This window comes from Castor canadensis, chromosome 2, assembly GCF_047511655.1.
Source record: "Castor canadensis chromosome 2, mCasCan1.hap1v2, whole genome shotgun sequence".
Taxonomy (NCBI): Eukaryota; Metazoa; Chordata; class Mammalia; order Rodentia; family Castoridae; genus Castor; species Castor canadensis.
The window spans coordinates 145158925-145175006 of record NC_133387.1 but is presented as its reverse complement, the minus strand read 5'-3'; the positions used below and the strand labels follow the sequence as shown (position 1 = coordinate 145175006).

Below are 16082 nucleotides of genomic sequence, written 5' to 3'. Positions count from 1 at the left end.
GATGGTGAGCATTTTTTCATGTGATTTTTGGCCATTTGAATTTCTTTTTTTGAGAAAGTTCTGTTTAGTCCACTTGCCCATTTCTTTATTGGTTCATTAGTTTGGGGAGAATTTAGTTTTTGAAGTTCCCTATATATTCTGGTTTTCAGTCCTTTGTCTGATGTGTAGCTGGCAAATATTTTCTCCCACACTGTGGGTGTTCTCTTCAGTTTAGAGACCATTTCTTTTGATGAACAGAAGCTTTTGAGTTTTATGAGGTCCCATTTATCTATGCTATCTCTTAGTTGCTGTGCTGCTAGGGTTTTGTTGAGAAAGTTCTTCCCTACACCTACTAACTCCAGAGTATTTCCTACTCTTTCCTGTATCAACTTTGGAGTTTGTGCTCTGATATTAAGATCCTTGATCCATTTTGAGTTAATCTTGGTATAGGGTGATATACATGGATCTAGTTTCAGTTTTTTGCAGAGTGCTAACCAGTTTTCCCAGCAGTTTTTGTTGAAAAGGCTGCTATTTCTCCATCATATATTTTTAGCTCCTTTGTCAAAGACAAGTTGGTTATAGTTGTGTGGCTTCATATCTGGGTCCTCTATTCTGTTCCACTGGTCTTCATGTCTGTTTTTGTGCCAGTACCATGCTGTTTTTATCGTTATTGCTTTGTAATATAGTTTGAAGTCAGGTATTGTGATACCTCCAGCATTGTTCTTTTGACTGAGTATTGCCTTGGCTATTCGTAGCCTCTTGTGTTTCCATATAAATTTCATGGTAGATTTTTCAATCTCTTTAATGAATGTCATTGGAATTTTGATGGGAATTGCATTAAACATGTAGATTACTTTTGGGAGTATAAACATTTTTATTATGTTGATTCTACCAATCCATGAACATGGGAGATCTCTCCATTTTCTATAGTCTTCCTCAATTTCTTTCTTCAGAAGTTTATAGTTTTCCTTGTAGAGGTCATTCACATCTTTTGTTAGGTTTACACCTAGGTATTTGATTTTTTTTGAGGCTATTGTAAATGGAATTGTTTTCATACACTCTTTTTCAGTTTACTCATTATTAGTGTATAGAAATGCTAATGATTTTTCTATGTTGATTTTATATCCTGCTACCTTGCTATAGCTATTGATGATGTCTAGAAGCTTCTGAGTAGAGCTTTATGGTTCTTTAAGGTATAGGATCATGTTGTCTGCAAATAGGGATATTTTGACAGTTTCTTTACCTATTTATATTCCTTTTATACCTTCTTCTTGCCTAATTGCTCTGGCTAGGAATTCCAATACTATGTTGAATAGGAGTAGAGATAGTGGGCATCCTTGTCTGGTTCCTGATTTTAGAGGGAATGGTTTCAGTTTTTCTCCGTTAAGTATAATGCTGGCTGTAGGTTTGTCATATATAGCTTTTATAATGTTGAGGTACTTTCCTTCTATTCCTAGTTCTCTTAGAGCTTTTATCATGAAATGGTGTTGGATCTTATCAAAGGCTTTTTCTGCATCTATTGAGATGATCAAGTGGTTTTTGTCTTTGCTTCTGTTAATGTGGTTTATTACGTGTATTGATATTCATATGTTGAACCACGCCTGCATTTCTGGGATGAAGCCTATGTGGTCGAGGTGAATAATCTTTTTGATGTGTTGTTGAATTCGGTTTGTCATTATTTTGTTGAGGATTTTTGCATCAATGTTCATTAAGGAGATTGGCCTATACTTCTCCTTCTTGGAGGTGTCTTTGCCTGGTTTTGGGATAAGTATAATACTGGCTTCATAAAATGTGTTTGGCAGTTTTCCTTCCCTTTCTATTTCATGGAACAGTTTAAGGAGGGTTGGTATCAGTTCTTCTTTAAAGGTCTGATAGAATTCAGCAGAGAATCCATCAGGTCCTGGACTTTTCTTATTAGGGAGACTCTTGATTGCTGCTTCAATTTCATTTTGTGTTATAGATCTATTCAGGTGATTAATTTCCTCTTGGTTCAATTTTGGATGATCATATGTATCTAGAAATCTGTCCATTTCTTTAAGATTTTCAGATTTATTTGAATATAAGTTCTCGAAGTAGTCTCTGATGATTTCCTGGACCTCTGTGGTGTTTGTTGTTATCTCCCCTTTTGGATTCCTGATTCTACTAATTTGGGTTTTTTCTCTCCTCATTTTAGTCAGGTTTGCCAGGGGTCTATCGATCTTGTTTATTTTTTCAAAGAACCAACTTTTTGTTTCATTAATTCTTTGTATGGTTTTTTTGGTTTCTAGTTCATTGATTTCAGCTCTTATTTTTATTATTTCTCTCCTTCTATTTGTTTTGGGATTTGCTTGTTCTTGTTTTTTTAGGAGTTTGAGATGTATCATTAGGTCATTGATTTGGGATCTTTCAGTCTTTTTAATATATGCACTCATGGCTATGGCTATAAACTTTCCTCTCAGGACTGACTTTGCTGTGTCCCATAGGTTCCAGTAGGTTGTGTTTTCATTTTCATTGACTTCCAGGAACTTTTTAATTTCCTCTTTTATTTCATCAATGACCTATTGTTCATTAAGTAATGAGTTATTTAGTTTCCAGCTGTTTGCAGGTTTTTTGTCTTTACTTTTGTTGTTGAGTTCTAGTTTTACTGCATTGTGATCATATAGTATGCATGGTATAATTTCTGTTTTCTTGTATTTGCTAGGCTTGCTTTGTGCCTAGGATATGAGCTATTTTGGAGAAGGTTCCATGGGCTGCTGAGAAGAATGTATATTGTGTAGTTGGATGAAATGTTGTGTAGACATCAAGAAGGTCCATTTGATCTATTGTATATTTTAGATCTTGGATTTCTTTATTGATTTTTTGTATGGATGACCTATCTATTGATGATAATGGGGTGTTAAAGTCTCACAACCACTGTGTTGGAGTTAGTATATGCTTTTAGGTCTTTCAGGGTATGTTTGATGAAATTGGGTGCGTTGACATTGGGTACATATAGGTGGATAATTATTATTTCCTTTTGGTCTATTTCCCCTTTTATTAGTAGGGAATGTCCTCTTTATCTCGTTTGATCAATGTAGGTTTGAAGTCTACTTTGTCAGAGATAAGTACTGCTACTCCTGCCTGTTTTCGGGGGCCATTGGCTTGGTAAATCTTCCAGGCTTTCATCCTAAGCCTATGTTTATTTCTCTGTCAGTGAGATGGGTCTCCTGTAAGCAACAACTTGTTGGATATACCTTTTTAATTTATTTCGTCAAGCGGTGCCTTTTGATGGGTGTATTAAGTCCTTTAACATTAAGCGTTAGTACTGATAGGTATGTGGTGAATACTGTCATTTAGTTGTCTTGGTTGTTTGAAGGTTTGATTGTGTGTACCTAAGTTGAGGTTACTCTCTACTTTCTTGCTTTTTCTTTTCCTATGGTTTGGTGCTGCCTGTCTTTTCATGGTTAAGTTGGGTTTCACTTTCTGTGTGCAGAATCCCTTGAAGAATCTTTTGTAGTGGTGGCTTGGTGGTCACATATTGTTTTAGTTTCTGCTTATCATGGAAAACTTTTATTGCTCCATCTAGTTTGAATGATAGTTTTGCTGGGTAGAGTATCCTGGGGTTGAAATTGTTTTCATTCAGTGCCCAGAAGATCTCACCCCAAGCTCTTGTTGCTTTTAATGTTTCTGTTGAGAAGTCTGCTGTGATTTTGATGGGTTTACTTTTGTATGGTATTTGTTTTTTCTGTCTTACAGCCTTCAATATTCTTTCCCTAGTTTCTGAACTTGTTTTAATGATGATATGTTGTGGGGTAGTTCTATTTTGATCTGGTCTGTTTGGTGTCCTGGAGGCCTCTTGCATCTGTATGGGAATATCTTTCTCTAGTTTTAGGAAATTTTCCGTTATTATTTTGTTGAATATATTACGCATTCCCTTTGCTTGCACCTCTTCTCCTTCTTCGATGCCCATGATTCTCAGGTTTGGTCTTTTGGTGGAGTAAGTGAGTTCTTGCATTTTCTTTTCACATGTCTTGAGCTGTTTAACTAATAGTTCTTTGGTTTTTCCTTTAATTACCATTTCATTTTTGAGTTCTAAGATTCTGTCTTCTGTTTTTTCTATTCTGCTGGATTGGCCTTCCGTTTTGTTTTACAATTCTGTTTCGTTCTTTTTTCTGAGGTTTTCCACATCCTGAGTCCCTTCCTCTTTATGTTGTCTATTTTCGTCCCGAGTTCAGTTATCTCTTTATTAATCATGTTCTTTGTTTCACTTTGGTGTTTATATAGTGCTTCTATGGTTTCCTTTATTTCTTCTTTTGCTTTTTCAAATTCTCTATTTTTGTTGTCTTGGAATTTCTTGAGTGTCTCCTGTACATTTTGGTTGACCATATCCAGTATCATCTCTATAAAATTCTCATTGAGTACCTGTAGTATTTCTTCTTTTAGATTGTTCTTGTGGGCTTCATTGGGTTCTTTGGCCTAGTTTATCTTCATTTTGTTGGAGTCTGGATCTGAGTATCTGTTTTCTTCATTTCCCTCTGGTTTTTGTAGTAATATTTTGCTGTGGGGAAACTGGTTTCCCTGTTTTTTCTGTCTTCCCATCATTGTCCTTGGTATTGTTACTGTCCCTGTACTGTGTGCAATTAAGTATTTTCTAGCTTGTAATAATAACAATGGTGATATTTAGAATGAAAGGGTGAGAGGACAGGGAAAGCAAAGAAGTTAAAGAAAAAGGGAAAAGCAAATAAGTAAAAAAACAAAAACAAAATGTCAAAGACATAAACTGTTGATTAGTGTACTAATCAACAGTAAACTGAACAGGCATTAGAGAGACAGAGAGAGGATTGAAAATTAAAAATTTAAAACTAAAAATAAAACAAATAAATGAGAAAATATATTTTATTAAAAAAAACTCTATGTTCAAATGCAATAAAGTTTCAATCTTAGTAATTTTGGTGTTCGTCCCTCGGCCTCCAATCCTGGAGATGATGTCTCAGAAGTAGTTCTATTGTCTCATCAAAGGGGAAAAAAACTAAAAAAAACAAAACAGCACAAAACAAAAAAACCCCACAAAGTGTCCCAAGTTCAAATGCAATATAGTTTCAGTAAATTTTTCAGCATGCAGGTGTAGTTTGGTTGTTGTCTCATCAAAGGAAGAGAGAAAAAAAAAAGAGTCTGGAGACAGTTCTGTGAATGGTATCTGTGGCTATGGCTTGCGTGCCTGCTGCTGTCAGCCTGCTGTTTCTGGAGGCGTTATTTATGCAGATCTCAGGAGTGAGGTTAACACTCACCTGGCCCTGCAGGCTTTGTTTACTCAGAGTTCTCCTGGGTGTGACCGCCACTGCTACAAGCTTTCCCCTTTCCAAGCACACTGGGGGAGGTGACACTGCACCCGCTTTCTCAGGCCTGCATGTTTATGTACCGTTCATGTGGGAATTGGGTCTTTCCCCCTGTCCTGTGGAGTTTTCCTCCCACCGCCACTTTTACAAGCTTTCCCACTCCCGGTTGCTGGGCATGTGCTGCTGCTCCTGCCTTCTCCAGCCGGCTTATGAGGGATTTCCCCTCCCCCCTCTTCAGTGCTCAGGGCACCCCACTCTCTTTGCTATGTGTTTTTTTTGTTGTTATTGCTCATTATTCAGTTTCTCTTTTTTTTCCCTGGGTGGGGGTCGGTCTGTCCAGGGGGCTATGCTGATCTGGACCAGGGTTGTCTGTGGGAGTACCGAATGCCGCTTAGCTCACCTGGTGGTCTGCGTCTTCCCAAGCTGTCTGGGCACTGCCATCTGGCAGCGGCGCGGGAGCCCTCCTGGTTTCTCTGTTTAATGTGAATTGGAGATGCTATGCACAGGCTGGAGGTGTGGAGGAGTTAAAGTTTTTCCTCTTTTTGGTGGTTTTTCCTGTAAGGTGTATCTCCAGCATCTCTCCAAGATTTTACTTTAGGAGGCACGCTTTCTGCTTCCTCCCTCTAGCCGCCATTTTGGAATCCTGTCCTTTTCTTTAGTATGCAGTAAGATTCTCCTTCTTCCATTCTAAATGCTAAATTGCACTGTTTGATGTACCTTCATTAAGGCACACTGAGACTAGCTTTATAGTAAAAGGAATTTATTGGCTTATGTAACCAAACACAAGCAATATTTTGCATTTCAGATACAGCTTGATTTAGCAGCTTACCTGTCACAAAGTACGCAGTTTCTTTCTGCCTTTTTATTCCTTTCCTATTTCCATATTATCAGCCTTATTCTAATTCTAGCTTTTCCCGTGATTTTAAAAATGAACAGCAACAATTTGGGCTTATCCAGCAGGGGGAGAAGTTCTCCCAACTTTTCATTCATGCTTTTTGAAAACAAAGTCACAAGCTTCATTGTGTTTGTTGTGCTTTTTTTCATGGTGTTGGGGGTGGATGCTAGGCAGTCACTCTCTCTTTGCTCTTCCCTGAGCCCGTAGGCTTCAATTCTGAATAAACCACTTTAGGTAACAGTCCCTCAGCCAGTCACTAGCAAGGATGGCAGTCTGTCTGCTGGCTTAAACTGCCCATGACTACTTTGGGGCAGGGTGTGACATCCACCCCATTCATATTACGTGCCGTGTATGTGGAGAGACGGTCAGTCTGTGCAGCTAGCAGTCTTCAACCTACAGGGAGTACAAAAGGCGATGAGTAATCCCTTTGCCAAATAGTGCTATGTATTATTTCTCTGTTTCTGTTTCAAGGTTATAATGTCTTTTTCTCTCTCTCTCTCTCTGTGTTTTTGTCTTAATAGCAAATTGTTTGCAACAGAAAACTATTTGGCAGCGATTAATGCATACAATCTGGCCATAAGACTGAACAGCAAGATCCCACTGCTGTACTTGAACCGGGCTGCTTGCCATCTAAAAGTGAGAAACCTACACAAGGCCATTGAAGACTCTTCTAAGGTACACACATATCTCTCCACTATTTGTAATTGGTATCCTCCAAGTTACTGTTTTAAATAATGCTCTTGGGCTAGAGATGTAGCTCAATAGAGTGCCTGCTTAGCACATAGGAGGCTCTGGGTTTGATCCTGATTGCTACCAGAAATAAATACGTACATATATACATACATACTACATACATAAATGTTGCTCTTTTTTTATTCTGTTACTTTAAAAAAATTTTTTTTGTTGTGCTGGTTCAGGGTACATTGCGGCATTTGTAAAAGTTCTTACAATATATTGCACTTGAATTCACCCCTTCACCATTCTCCTTCATCCCTCCACTTCCCCCATTATTAAATTTAAAGAACTAAGGTGGACATAGTGCAGCTATGCATAGTTGTAATCCCAGTACTTAAAAGATGGAGGTAGGAGGATTGTGAGATCAAGGCTAGCCTAGGCTACATAGCCAATTTGAGGCCAGCCTGTGCTGCATGAGGAGGCCTTGTCTCAAAAGAAAACAAGGGTGGGAGACGTGGCTCAGTGGTAGAGCCACTTGCCTAGCATGTGCAAGGCCCTGGTGTTGATCCCCAATAAAACACACACACACATGCACATGCACACACTCACACATTTATTCAAATTCTTAAACTCCTACAGCTTTTCCTCTTTTTGTCCCTGTCAAGGTGACTTGTCTTATCGTAATATCACATGCAAAAATCTCTTATGTAGTCCTTCAGATTGAAGATGGTGAAGAAGGTCCTCATACTTTGACCATATTATATTTTTTAAACTAGTTTTCCTTGGACTAGCACAATTTTGTGAAAACTTTTTTCCTAGTAGAAACTTTTTATTTCATAAACTATTTCAGTGCAAATTATACCAGGAATAGTCAAGATTTCCATCAGTGCAGTGAGATTAGTCATTTGCTTCAGTGAACCACATTAAGCATTGAAGAAAATAAGGGAACAACTAAACAAATATTTATTAAATGAATGAATGAAAGAACAAACTGAAGTAAAGCATGATGGTACACACCTATAATCCCAGCACTCAGGAGGCTGAGGCAGGAGGACCATGAGTTTAAACTAAGCACGAGCTACCTAGAGAAATCCTGGCTTAAAATACAACACAACACAACAAAACAAAACAAAACAAACACAACAAAAGACTAGACTAAATTACTCAATCTGAATGCAAAGACCACAAGTGCTATTTAGTCAGTCCTGTTAGAAAAGATAGAGCTGTAGAGGTTTCAGATAAGACAGATCACAACTTTGTGGTTTGTGAATCTCACATAGGGACAATTCCTTAATTTGTTCAACATAAACAGGGATATTTGGTAAATTCCTGTACCAGCTAAGTCAAAAATTTCCATGGGTGAGGGCCTGAGGCTTGTTTTTTTGTTGTTAATGGTTTGTTTATGAAGTTTTAGCAAGGGTTTATTTTAGCATAACAGGATAAAGTAGGGAAAAATAGGGAAAAGAAATAAAGGGAGAGCCAAGCACCAGTGGCTCATGCCTGTAATCCTAGCTACTCAGGAGGCAGAGATCAGGAGAATTGAGGTTCAAGGCCAGCATAGGAAAATAGTTCTATGAGACCATATCTCAAAAAAAACCCATCACAAAAAGGGCTGGTAGAGTGGCTCAAGTGGTAGAGTGCCTACCTAGCAATCATGAGGCTTTGAATTCAAACTCTAGTACTACCAAAGGAAAAAAAAGGAGAAACATTTCTTGCTCCCCATCCAGGAAATAGGAATAAGAGCTCCACTGAGGCTTGTTTTAGAGTTTTTCACTCAAGTTTAAGTTAGGAATTTTAGTCTTTCCCTTATTAATCATATATGTGTATATATGTGTGTGTGTGTGTGTGTGTGTGTGTGTGTGTGTGTGTGTGTGTGTGTGTGTGTGTGTATATATACACACACACATATATACACACACATTATATATATTTTTTTTTTTGGCAAGGCACTGGAGTTATTGACGCCACCTGTTAAAGACAATGCTAATGCAAGAATGAAGGCACATGTTCGCCGCGGAACAGCATTCTGTCAGTTAGAATTATATGTAGAAGGTAAGATATTGACAGATTTGTTTTGTTGCGAGACGGGGTCTTGATATTCAACCCCATGCTAGGCTCAAAGAAGATATCCTCCTGTCTCATATTCAGAGTGCTGGGATTATAGGTATCTGGTAATAGAAAAATTTTAACTTCCAGGTTATGCTGAAAAAAATGTCATTCAGATTTTTTGAGATCATGACTTTTCAGTACTCATTAAATAAAAGTGATTTTGAAATTATATTTTAAAAAATTCAGAGCTGGAGGTGTGACTCAAGTGATAGAACTCCTGTTTTGTAGGCACGATCAAACCCCACTCCCACAAAAAGAATTCTTTGTAGGGCTGGGAATGTAGCTCAGTGGTAGAGCACTTGCCTACTATGTGCAAGGCCCTGACTTGAGTCTCTAGTACCACAAAAAAAAATAAAATAAAATAAAAATGAAAATTCATTGTAGAATGGAGTTAAGGTAGATTCAGGAAAATCTGTATTATCAGACATTTCCATAGAAGGATATGTAATAAATGGTATAAATGACTCACTTAAGATAATAATACTGGCCCAGCAGCAGTGCTAATGCCTGCTGCCCACCTCAAGACACAGAGATCAGAAGGATGTGTTTTGAAGCCAGCCCAGGCAAATAGTTCTTGAAACCCTCTCCCCTATCTCAAAAATACCCAACACAAACTGTGCCTTTTGATGGGGGAATTAAGTCCGTTAACATGAAGTGTTAGTACTGATAGGTATGTGGTAATTCCTGTCATTTAGTTGTCTTAGTTGTTTGAAGGTTTGATTGTGTGTACCTAAGTTGAGGTTACTCTCTACTTTCTTGCTTTTTCTTTTCCTGTGGTTTGGTGCTGCCTCCCCTTTCATGGTTAAGTTGGGTATCACTTTCTGTGTGCAGAATCCCTTGAAGAATCTTTTGTAGTAGTGGCTTTGTGGTCGCATATTGTTTTAGTTTCTGCTTATCATGGAAGACTTTTATTGCTCCATCTATTTTGAATGATAGTTTTGCTGGGTAGAGTATCCTAGGGCTGAAGTTATTTTCATTCAGTGCCCGGAAGTTCTCACCCCATGCTCTTCTTGCTTTTAATGTTTCTGTTGAGAAGTCTGCTGTGATTTTGATGGGTTTACTTTTGTATGGTATTTGTTTTTTCTGTCTTACAGCCTTCAATATTCTTTCCCTAGTTTCTGAACTTGTTGTTTTAATGATGATATGTCGTGGGGTAGTTCTATTTTGATCTGGTCTGTTTGGTGTCCTGGAGTCCTCTTGCATCCGTATGGGAATAGATTTCTCTAGATTTGGGAAATTTTCTGCTATTATTTTGTTGAATATATTACGCATTCTCTTTGCTTGCACCTCTTCTCCTTCTTCGATGCCCATGATTCTCAAGTTTGGTCTTTTGATGGAGTCGGTGAGTTCCTGCATTTTCTTTTCACAGGTCTTGAGTTGTTTAATTAATAGTTCTTTGGTTTTTCCTTTAATTACCATTTCATCTTTGAGTTCTAAGATTCTGTCTTCTGTTTTTTCTATTCTGCTGGATTGGCCTTCTGTTTTGTTTTGCAATTCTGTTTCATTCTTTTTTCTGAGGTTTTCCATATCCTGAGTCCCTTCCTCTTTATGTTGTCTATTTTTGTCCTGAGTTCATTTATCTCTTTATTAATCGTGTTCTCTGTTTCACTTTGGTGTTTATACAGTGCTTCTATGGTTTCCTTTATTTCTTCTTTTGCTTTTTCAAATTCTCTATTTTTGTTGTCTTGGAATTTCTTGAGTGTCTCCTGTACATTTTGGTTGACCATATCCAGTATCATCTCTATAAAATTCTCATTGAGTACCAGTAGTATTTCTTCTTTTAGATTATTCTTGTGGGCTTCATTGGGTTCTTTGGCCTAGTTTATCTTCATTTTGTTGGAGTCTGGATCTGAGTATCTGTTTTCTTCATTTCCCTCTGGTTTCTGTAGTAATATTTTGCTGTGGGGAAACTGGTTTCCCTGTTTTTTCTGTCTTCCTGTCATTGCCCTTGGTGTTGTTATTGTCCCTGTACTGTGTGCAATTAAGTATTTTCTGGCTTGTAATAATAGCACTAGTGATATTTAGAATGGAAGGGTGAGAGGGGATGGAAAGCAAAGAAGTTAAAGGAAAAGGGAAAAACAAATAAGTAGAAAACAAAAACAAAACAAACAAAAAAAGTTTCAAAGATATAAACAGAGAGAGACAGTGTACTAATCAACAGTAAACTGAAAAGGCATTAGAGAGATAGAGAGAGGATTGAAAATAAAAATAATAAAAATAAAAAATAAGTAATTGAGAAAAAAAATATATAAAAATCTCCAAGTTCAAATGCAATGAAGTTTCAGTCTTAATAATTTTAGTGTTTGTCCCTCAGCCTCCAATCCTGGAGATGGTGCCTCAGATGTTGTTCTGTAGTTGTCTTATCAAAGGGGAAATGTAAAATAAAACAAAACTGCACAAAAAAATTTTTTAAAAACCCACAAAGTGTCCCAAGTTCAAATGCAATACAGTTTCTGTAAGTTTTTCAGCATGTAGATGTAGTTTGGTTGTTTTCTCATCAATGGTAGGGAGAGAGGAAAAAAAAGAGTCAGGAGACAGGTCTGTGAATGGCTATCTGCGGCTGTGCCTTGCCTGCCCGCTGCTATCAGCCTGCTGTTGCTGGAGGCTTTATTTATGCAGATCTCAGGGGTGAATTTAGTACTCACCTGGCCCTGCAGGCTTTGTTTACTCAGAGTTCTCCTGTTATGCAGATCTCAGGGGTGACCTTAGCACTCACCTGTCCCCACAGGCTTTGTTTACTCAGAGTTCTGTGCATGAGCCACTGCTACAAGCTTTCCCCTTTCCAAGCACACTGGGGGAGGTGACACTGCACCAGCTTTCTCAGGCCTGTGTGTTTATTTACAGTTCACGTGGGAAGTGGGTCTTACCCCCTCTCCTGTGGAGTTTTCCTCCCTCTGCCATTCTCACAAGCTTTCCTGCTCCTGGTTGCTGGGCGCATGCGCCCCCGCTCCCACCCTCTCCGGCCAGGCCTGGCTTGTTTATTTAGAGTTCCAGGAGGGATTCCCCTCCACCCCTCTTCAGAGCTCAGGCGTCCCACCCTCTTTATTGTTCTTATTGCTTATTACTCAGTTTCTCTTTTTTCCTTGGGTGGGATTTGGTCTGTCCAGGGGCCTATGCTGATCTGGCCCAGGGTTGTCTGTGGAAGTACCATGTACCCCTTAGCTCACCTTGTTCGTGTCTCCCTAAGCCATCTGGCCATGGGTGACTGGCGGTGGCCTTGGGGCCCTCCTGGTTTCTCCATTCAATGTGAAGTGGAGATGCTCTTTGCAGGCTGGGGGTGTGGAGGGTCAAAGTTTTGCCTCTTCTTGGTGGCCTTGCCTTCAAGGTGTGTCTCCAGTGTCTCTCCAAGATTTCACTTTAGGAGGCACTCTTTCTGCTTCCTCCCTCTAGCTGCCATCTTAGCTCTCTCTGAATCTTATATCTGATTTTGGGTTTAAACCTGCTTCTGTCCGTTTTTCTAATGGAATCATCCCAATTACGTTTATATGCCCATCTGTTTTTACTTATTTATTTATTTTTTGCAGTATTGGGGTTTGAACTCAGGGCCTACACCTTGAGTCACTCCACCAGCCTTGTTTTTTTCTTCTTGTGAAGGGTTTCCAAGATAGGGTCTCTCAGACTACTCGACTGGGCTGGCTTTGTAGCATGATTCTTCTGATCTCTGCCTTCTGAGTAGCTAGGGTTACAGGCATGGTGCCCAGCCCATCTGTTTTAAACGTCTTTCCACCTTCATGAGGATAAGGACCTCTCTTTCTCATTTGAAAGGTGAGAAAGTGGAGATTGCAGGAGTTAAGTGGTTGGCCTGAGTGATGTGGCAAATGAGTAGCACTTGGGTCTTCAGCTCAGTTTTCTTTATTCTTTCCAGTAAAGACTGGGTGCAGTCACTGTTTTCAGTGAGCACTGCACAGTACTTCTTTCTTTTTTCTTTTTTTTCAGTACTGGGTCTTGAACCAGGGCCTGCATCTTGAGCCCTTTTTTGTGATGGGTTTTCTCAAGGTATGGTCTAGAGAACAGTTTGCCTACTCTTCAAACCAAGATCCTCCCAATCCCTGCTTCCTCAGTTGCTAGGATTACGGGTGTGAGCCACTTGGTGCCTGGCTAATACTTTTGTTTTTAAACAATTCTTCTCAAAGGAAATTTGTAGATAAAATAACTACAGGCTGGGCACGGTGGTATTTATTTGTAATTCCAGCAATTGGAAGACTAAGGCAGATAACTGCAGAAAAAATCACATACTTTGTTCTAGCCTGTGAATATAAAGTAAGGACTGAGTCTACAAAAAGAATTTCAGTGAAAGGGTGTGGCTCAGTGGTAGAGCTTGTGCCTGAAATTTGTGAGACCCCAGCTCTGTCCCCAGCACTCCCACATCCCCCATTTCATAACAAGATTCCATTTGTTTCCTTTTCATTGAAGGAATAAAAATAGCTTTATGATATGTAAATTTTATTGGCTCCATTCATATTTTAATGAGTCTAAGATATTAAGACTGTTTGTACTTGAATTAAAAATAACCTGTTTTCTACCAAATTCTGACTGAAATCATAATTTTTCCCTAAATCACAGAATAAATACCAGGTGTGTGAAGTTGGGAAACTTATTAAAAACTTAATAATTATCCAGTGTCATATTCATAGTGGTTTTTTTTTTAATTTTTAAAAAATGTTGTCTAACCCAGAGGCCTGTTGCTCACACCTATATTTTAACTACTTGGGAAGCTGAGATCAGGAGGATTAGGATTCGAGGACAGCCTGGGAAATAGTTCTCTAGGCCCTATCACCAAAGTAACCAGAGCAAAATGGACTGGAGGTGAGGCTCAAGAGGTAGAGTGCCTGTTTGACAAGTGCAAAGTTCTGAGTTCAAACTCCAGGCCCTCCCCCCACAAAAAAATGTATAGATAAGACAAGTACTTATAAAATATTTATCTTATTAATGATTGCCATATAAATACAGGCCTACAGGATTATGAAGCTGCACTTAAGATTGATCCAACCAACAAAGTTGTGCAAAATGATGCTGAGAAGATTCGGAATGTAATCCAAGGAACAGAACTAAAATCGTAATGACTACCAGAGGCAACTAGGTATAATAATAGGTATTGTTTTGAAGTTTCTCAAAAAGAGCTAGAGATGTTAGGAATCTTTGTACATATTATGGCCAATGGGTGCAGAATCACTTATTAGTACTCTCTCATTGTGTAGAGGCAAAATATTGTAAATCTGTAGAAAGGGAAATGTTTGTTTGAATCATTTTGAAAGTAAATCTAAATAAGATTAGTTTATTTTAATTTTCCATTTCTTAATATTAGTACACTATTTATACATTTTTTGTTGTTGTGACTGAATTACACTTGCTCTTGTAACAGAATTGTTGGTGGTGTAGTTGCCAGGCACTGACTGATTAATTTTTAACAAGGTAGAATTTTAAAATGAAAGTTGTGTTTTTGAAGTATTTTTGTTTATATTAAATCTACTATTTCATTGTCTGAATTGTTGACTTTGCTGTAATATTGATAAATGTTTACTTTCAAAATACACAGAGCCTTATATTTTATTTCTGCTACCTGTTGTTTGAGGTCAAACCATGTCAGTCTGGTAAAATAACCATCTTGAGCCTTGCATTGTGATGCACATCGGTTATATGAGCACTTAGGAGACTGAGCCAGAAGCATGGGGAGTTCCAGGGCAGCCTGGGCTACATTGTGAGACCCTGTGTCAAACAAAGTAAACAAAAAACAACTCAGAAACTTTATCCCCAACTTTAGTTATAAGCTGTTGTCCCAAAAAAAAGACAGAGCCTGAGGTGTAGCTCAAGCTATAGAACAGTGCTTAGTAAACATGAAGTCCTGAGTTCAAATACCAGTACTGCCAAAAAAAAAATGTGGTTGTACATACTGGTAATCCCAGCACTAGGGAAGCTGAGGCAGGAGTATTGCCAATTTGAGGTTAGTCTGGGCCACATAGCAAGACCCTGTATCAAAAAAAAAAAAAAAAAAAAGAAGAAGAAGAAAACAAACAGACTGGAAGTGTAGCTCAAGTGGTAGAGTGCCTATTTAGCAAGCATGAGGCCTTGAGTTCAAACCCCAGGACTGCCAAAAAAAAAAGTCAAAACAAATTTAGTTTGCAGACCTTGGTTGGCTTTATTTTGTGATTCTTAACTCTGGCAACAGGTACCTACATAAATTAAGTGTTCCAGTGAGTTGAACAGGAGTTTGGTTTAATAGACAGAGAAGAACTGAAAAATGCAGAAACAGAACAGTGAGCAGATTATTCATTTCAGTTACTTTCCTTGTAAGGTGTGGATAGGGAGACAGAAAAATAGGAAAATACCTGGTTAACATCAGGTCATTTCAGGTTCTTTTTTGTATGGGGATTCAAATTGAGAGAACGTCTTTATCATACCAGTTGGAACTGGAAGATTTGGAAATTTTGGTTGTCTTTCTCTCCTGTATTTCTCAGAAAGTCAGATCACAACTTACTTTCCATTTGGTGACTGGAACTTTGGTTCCATTTTGATTTTTAATCTGGTATGTTGGGGTGTAGTGCTGCAGCAGCTTAGCTCCAGACAGTGTCCTCGTATAATTTTTTTTTTGGTGGTATAGGGGTTTGAACTCAGTGCCCACGCTTGCTAGATGGGTGGTCTACTGTGGCAGGAAGACAGGAAGGGGGAAGAGAGATAAAGAATGCTACAGTAAAACAAAGAAAAACTAAAGTTCGGGAATGTTACCTGGAGACCAGAGAAGGGTCACCAGAGGCTAAAGCAGCCAATGAAATAACATGTGATTATGTATGGGATGAGCTATACTCCCTGTTTCTGTAACCTGCTCTAAATGGTATATAAGGAAGGCCCCCTTTTTCTCAGGGCTCAGCCTTTGGACTCGAGTCCAATGAGTCGCTGCTGGCTTAATAAACTTGCTTCCCAAAAGCTTTGGTGCCTTCTGTCTCTGTCTGAACCCTCCTGCAATATTTCTGGGGTGCTTTCCCAGGATTCAGAGGGTGGTGTTTTCACCTCCTGTCACTGGCTCAACGTCCCAAGCCCGCTGCCAGGAGCCACTGGACTGTGTTGATCTGAGGGGAAGGGAGCCTCTCTCCCAACCAGCTGAGGTGGTGTGTTCCAGTTGCACAAAGGAACCC

General features: G+C 38.8%; 1 protein-coding gene across 2 annotated transcripts in view; it reads left to right on the top strand.

Moving 5' to 3' along the window:
* The window catches only part of Dnaaf4 (dynein axonemal assembly factor 4), a 48466-nt gene extending 32604 nt beyond the window's left edge, over positions 1 to 15862 (top strand). The window contains exons 7-9 of one of the 2 annotated variants that reach the window (XM_074065999.1): positions 6690 to 6843; positions 8790 to 8895; positions 13903 to 15862. In XM_074065999.1, coding sequence (XP_073922100.1) covers positions 6690 to 6843; positions 8790 to 8895; positions 13903 to 14012 — 370 coding nt within the window. In that variant the 3' untranslated portion in view covers positions 14013 to 15862. The remainder of the gene's footprint in view (positions 1 to 6689; positions 6844 to 8789; positions 8896 to 13902) is intronic. The other variant, XM_074066000.1, reaches the window with a different exon arrangement.
* Positions 15863 to 16082: the final 220 nt, after the last annotated feature.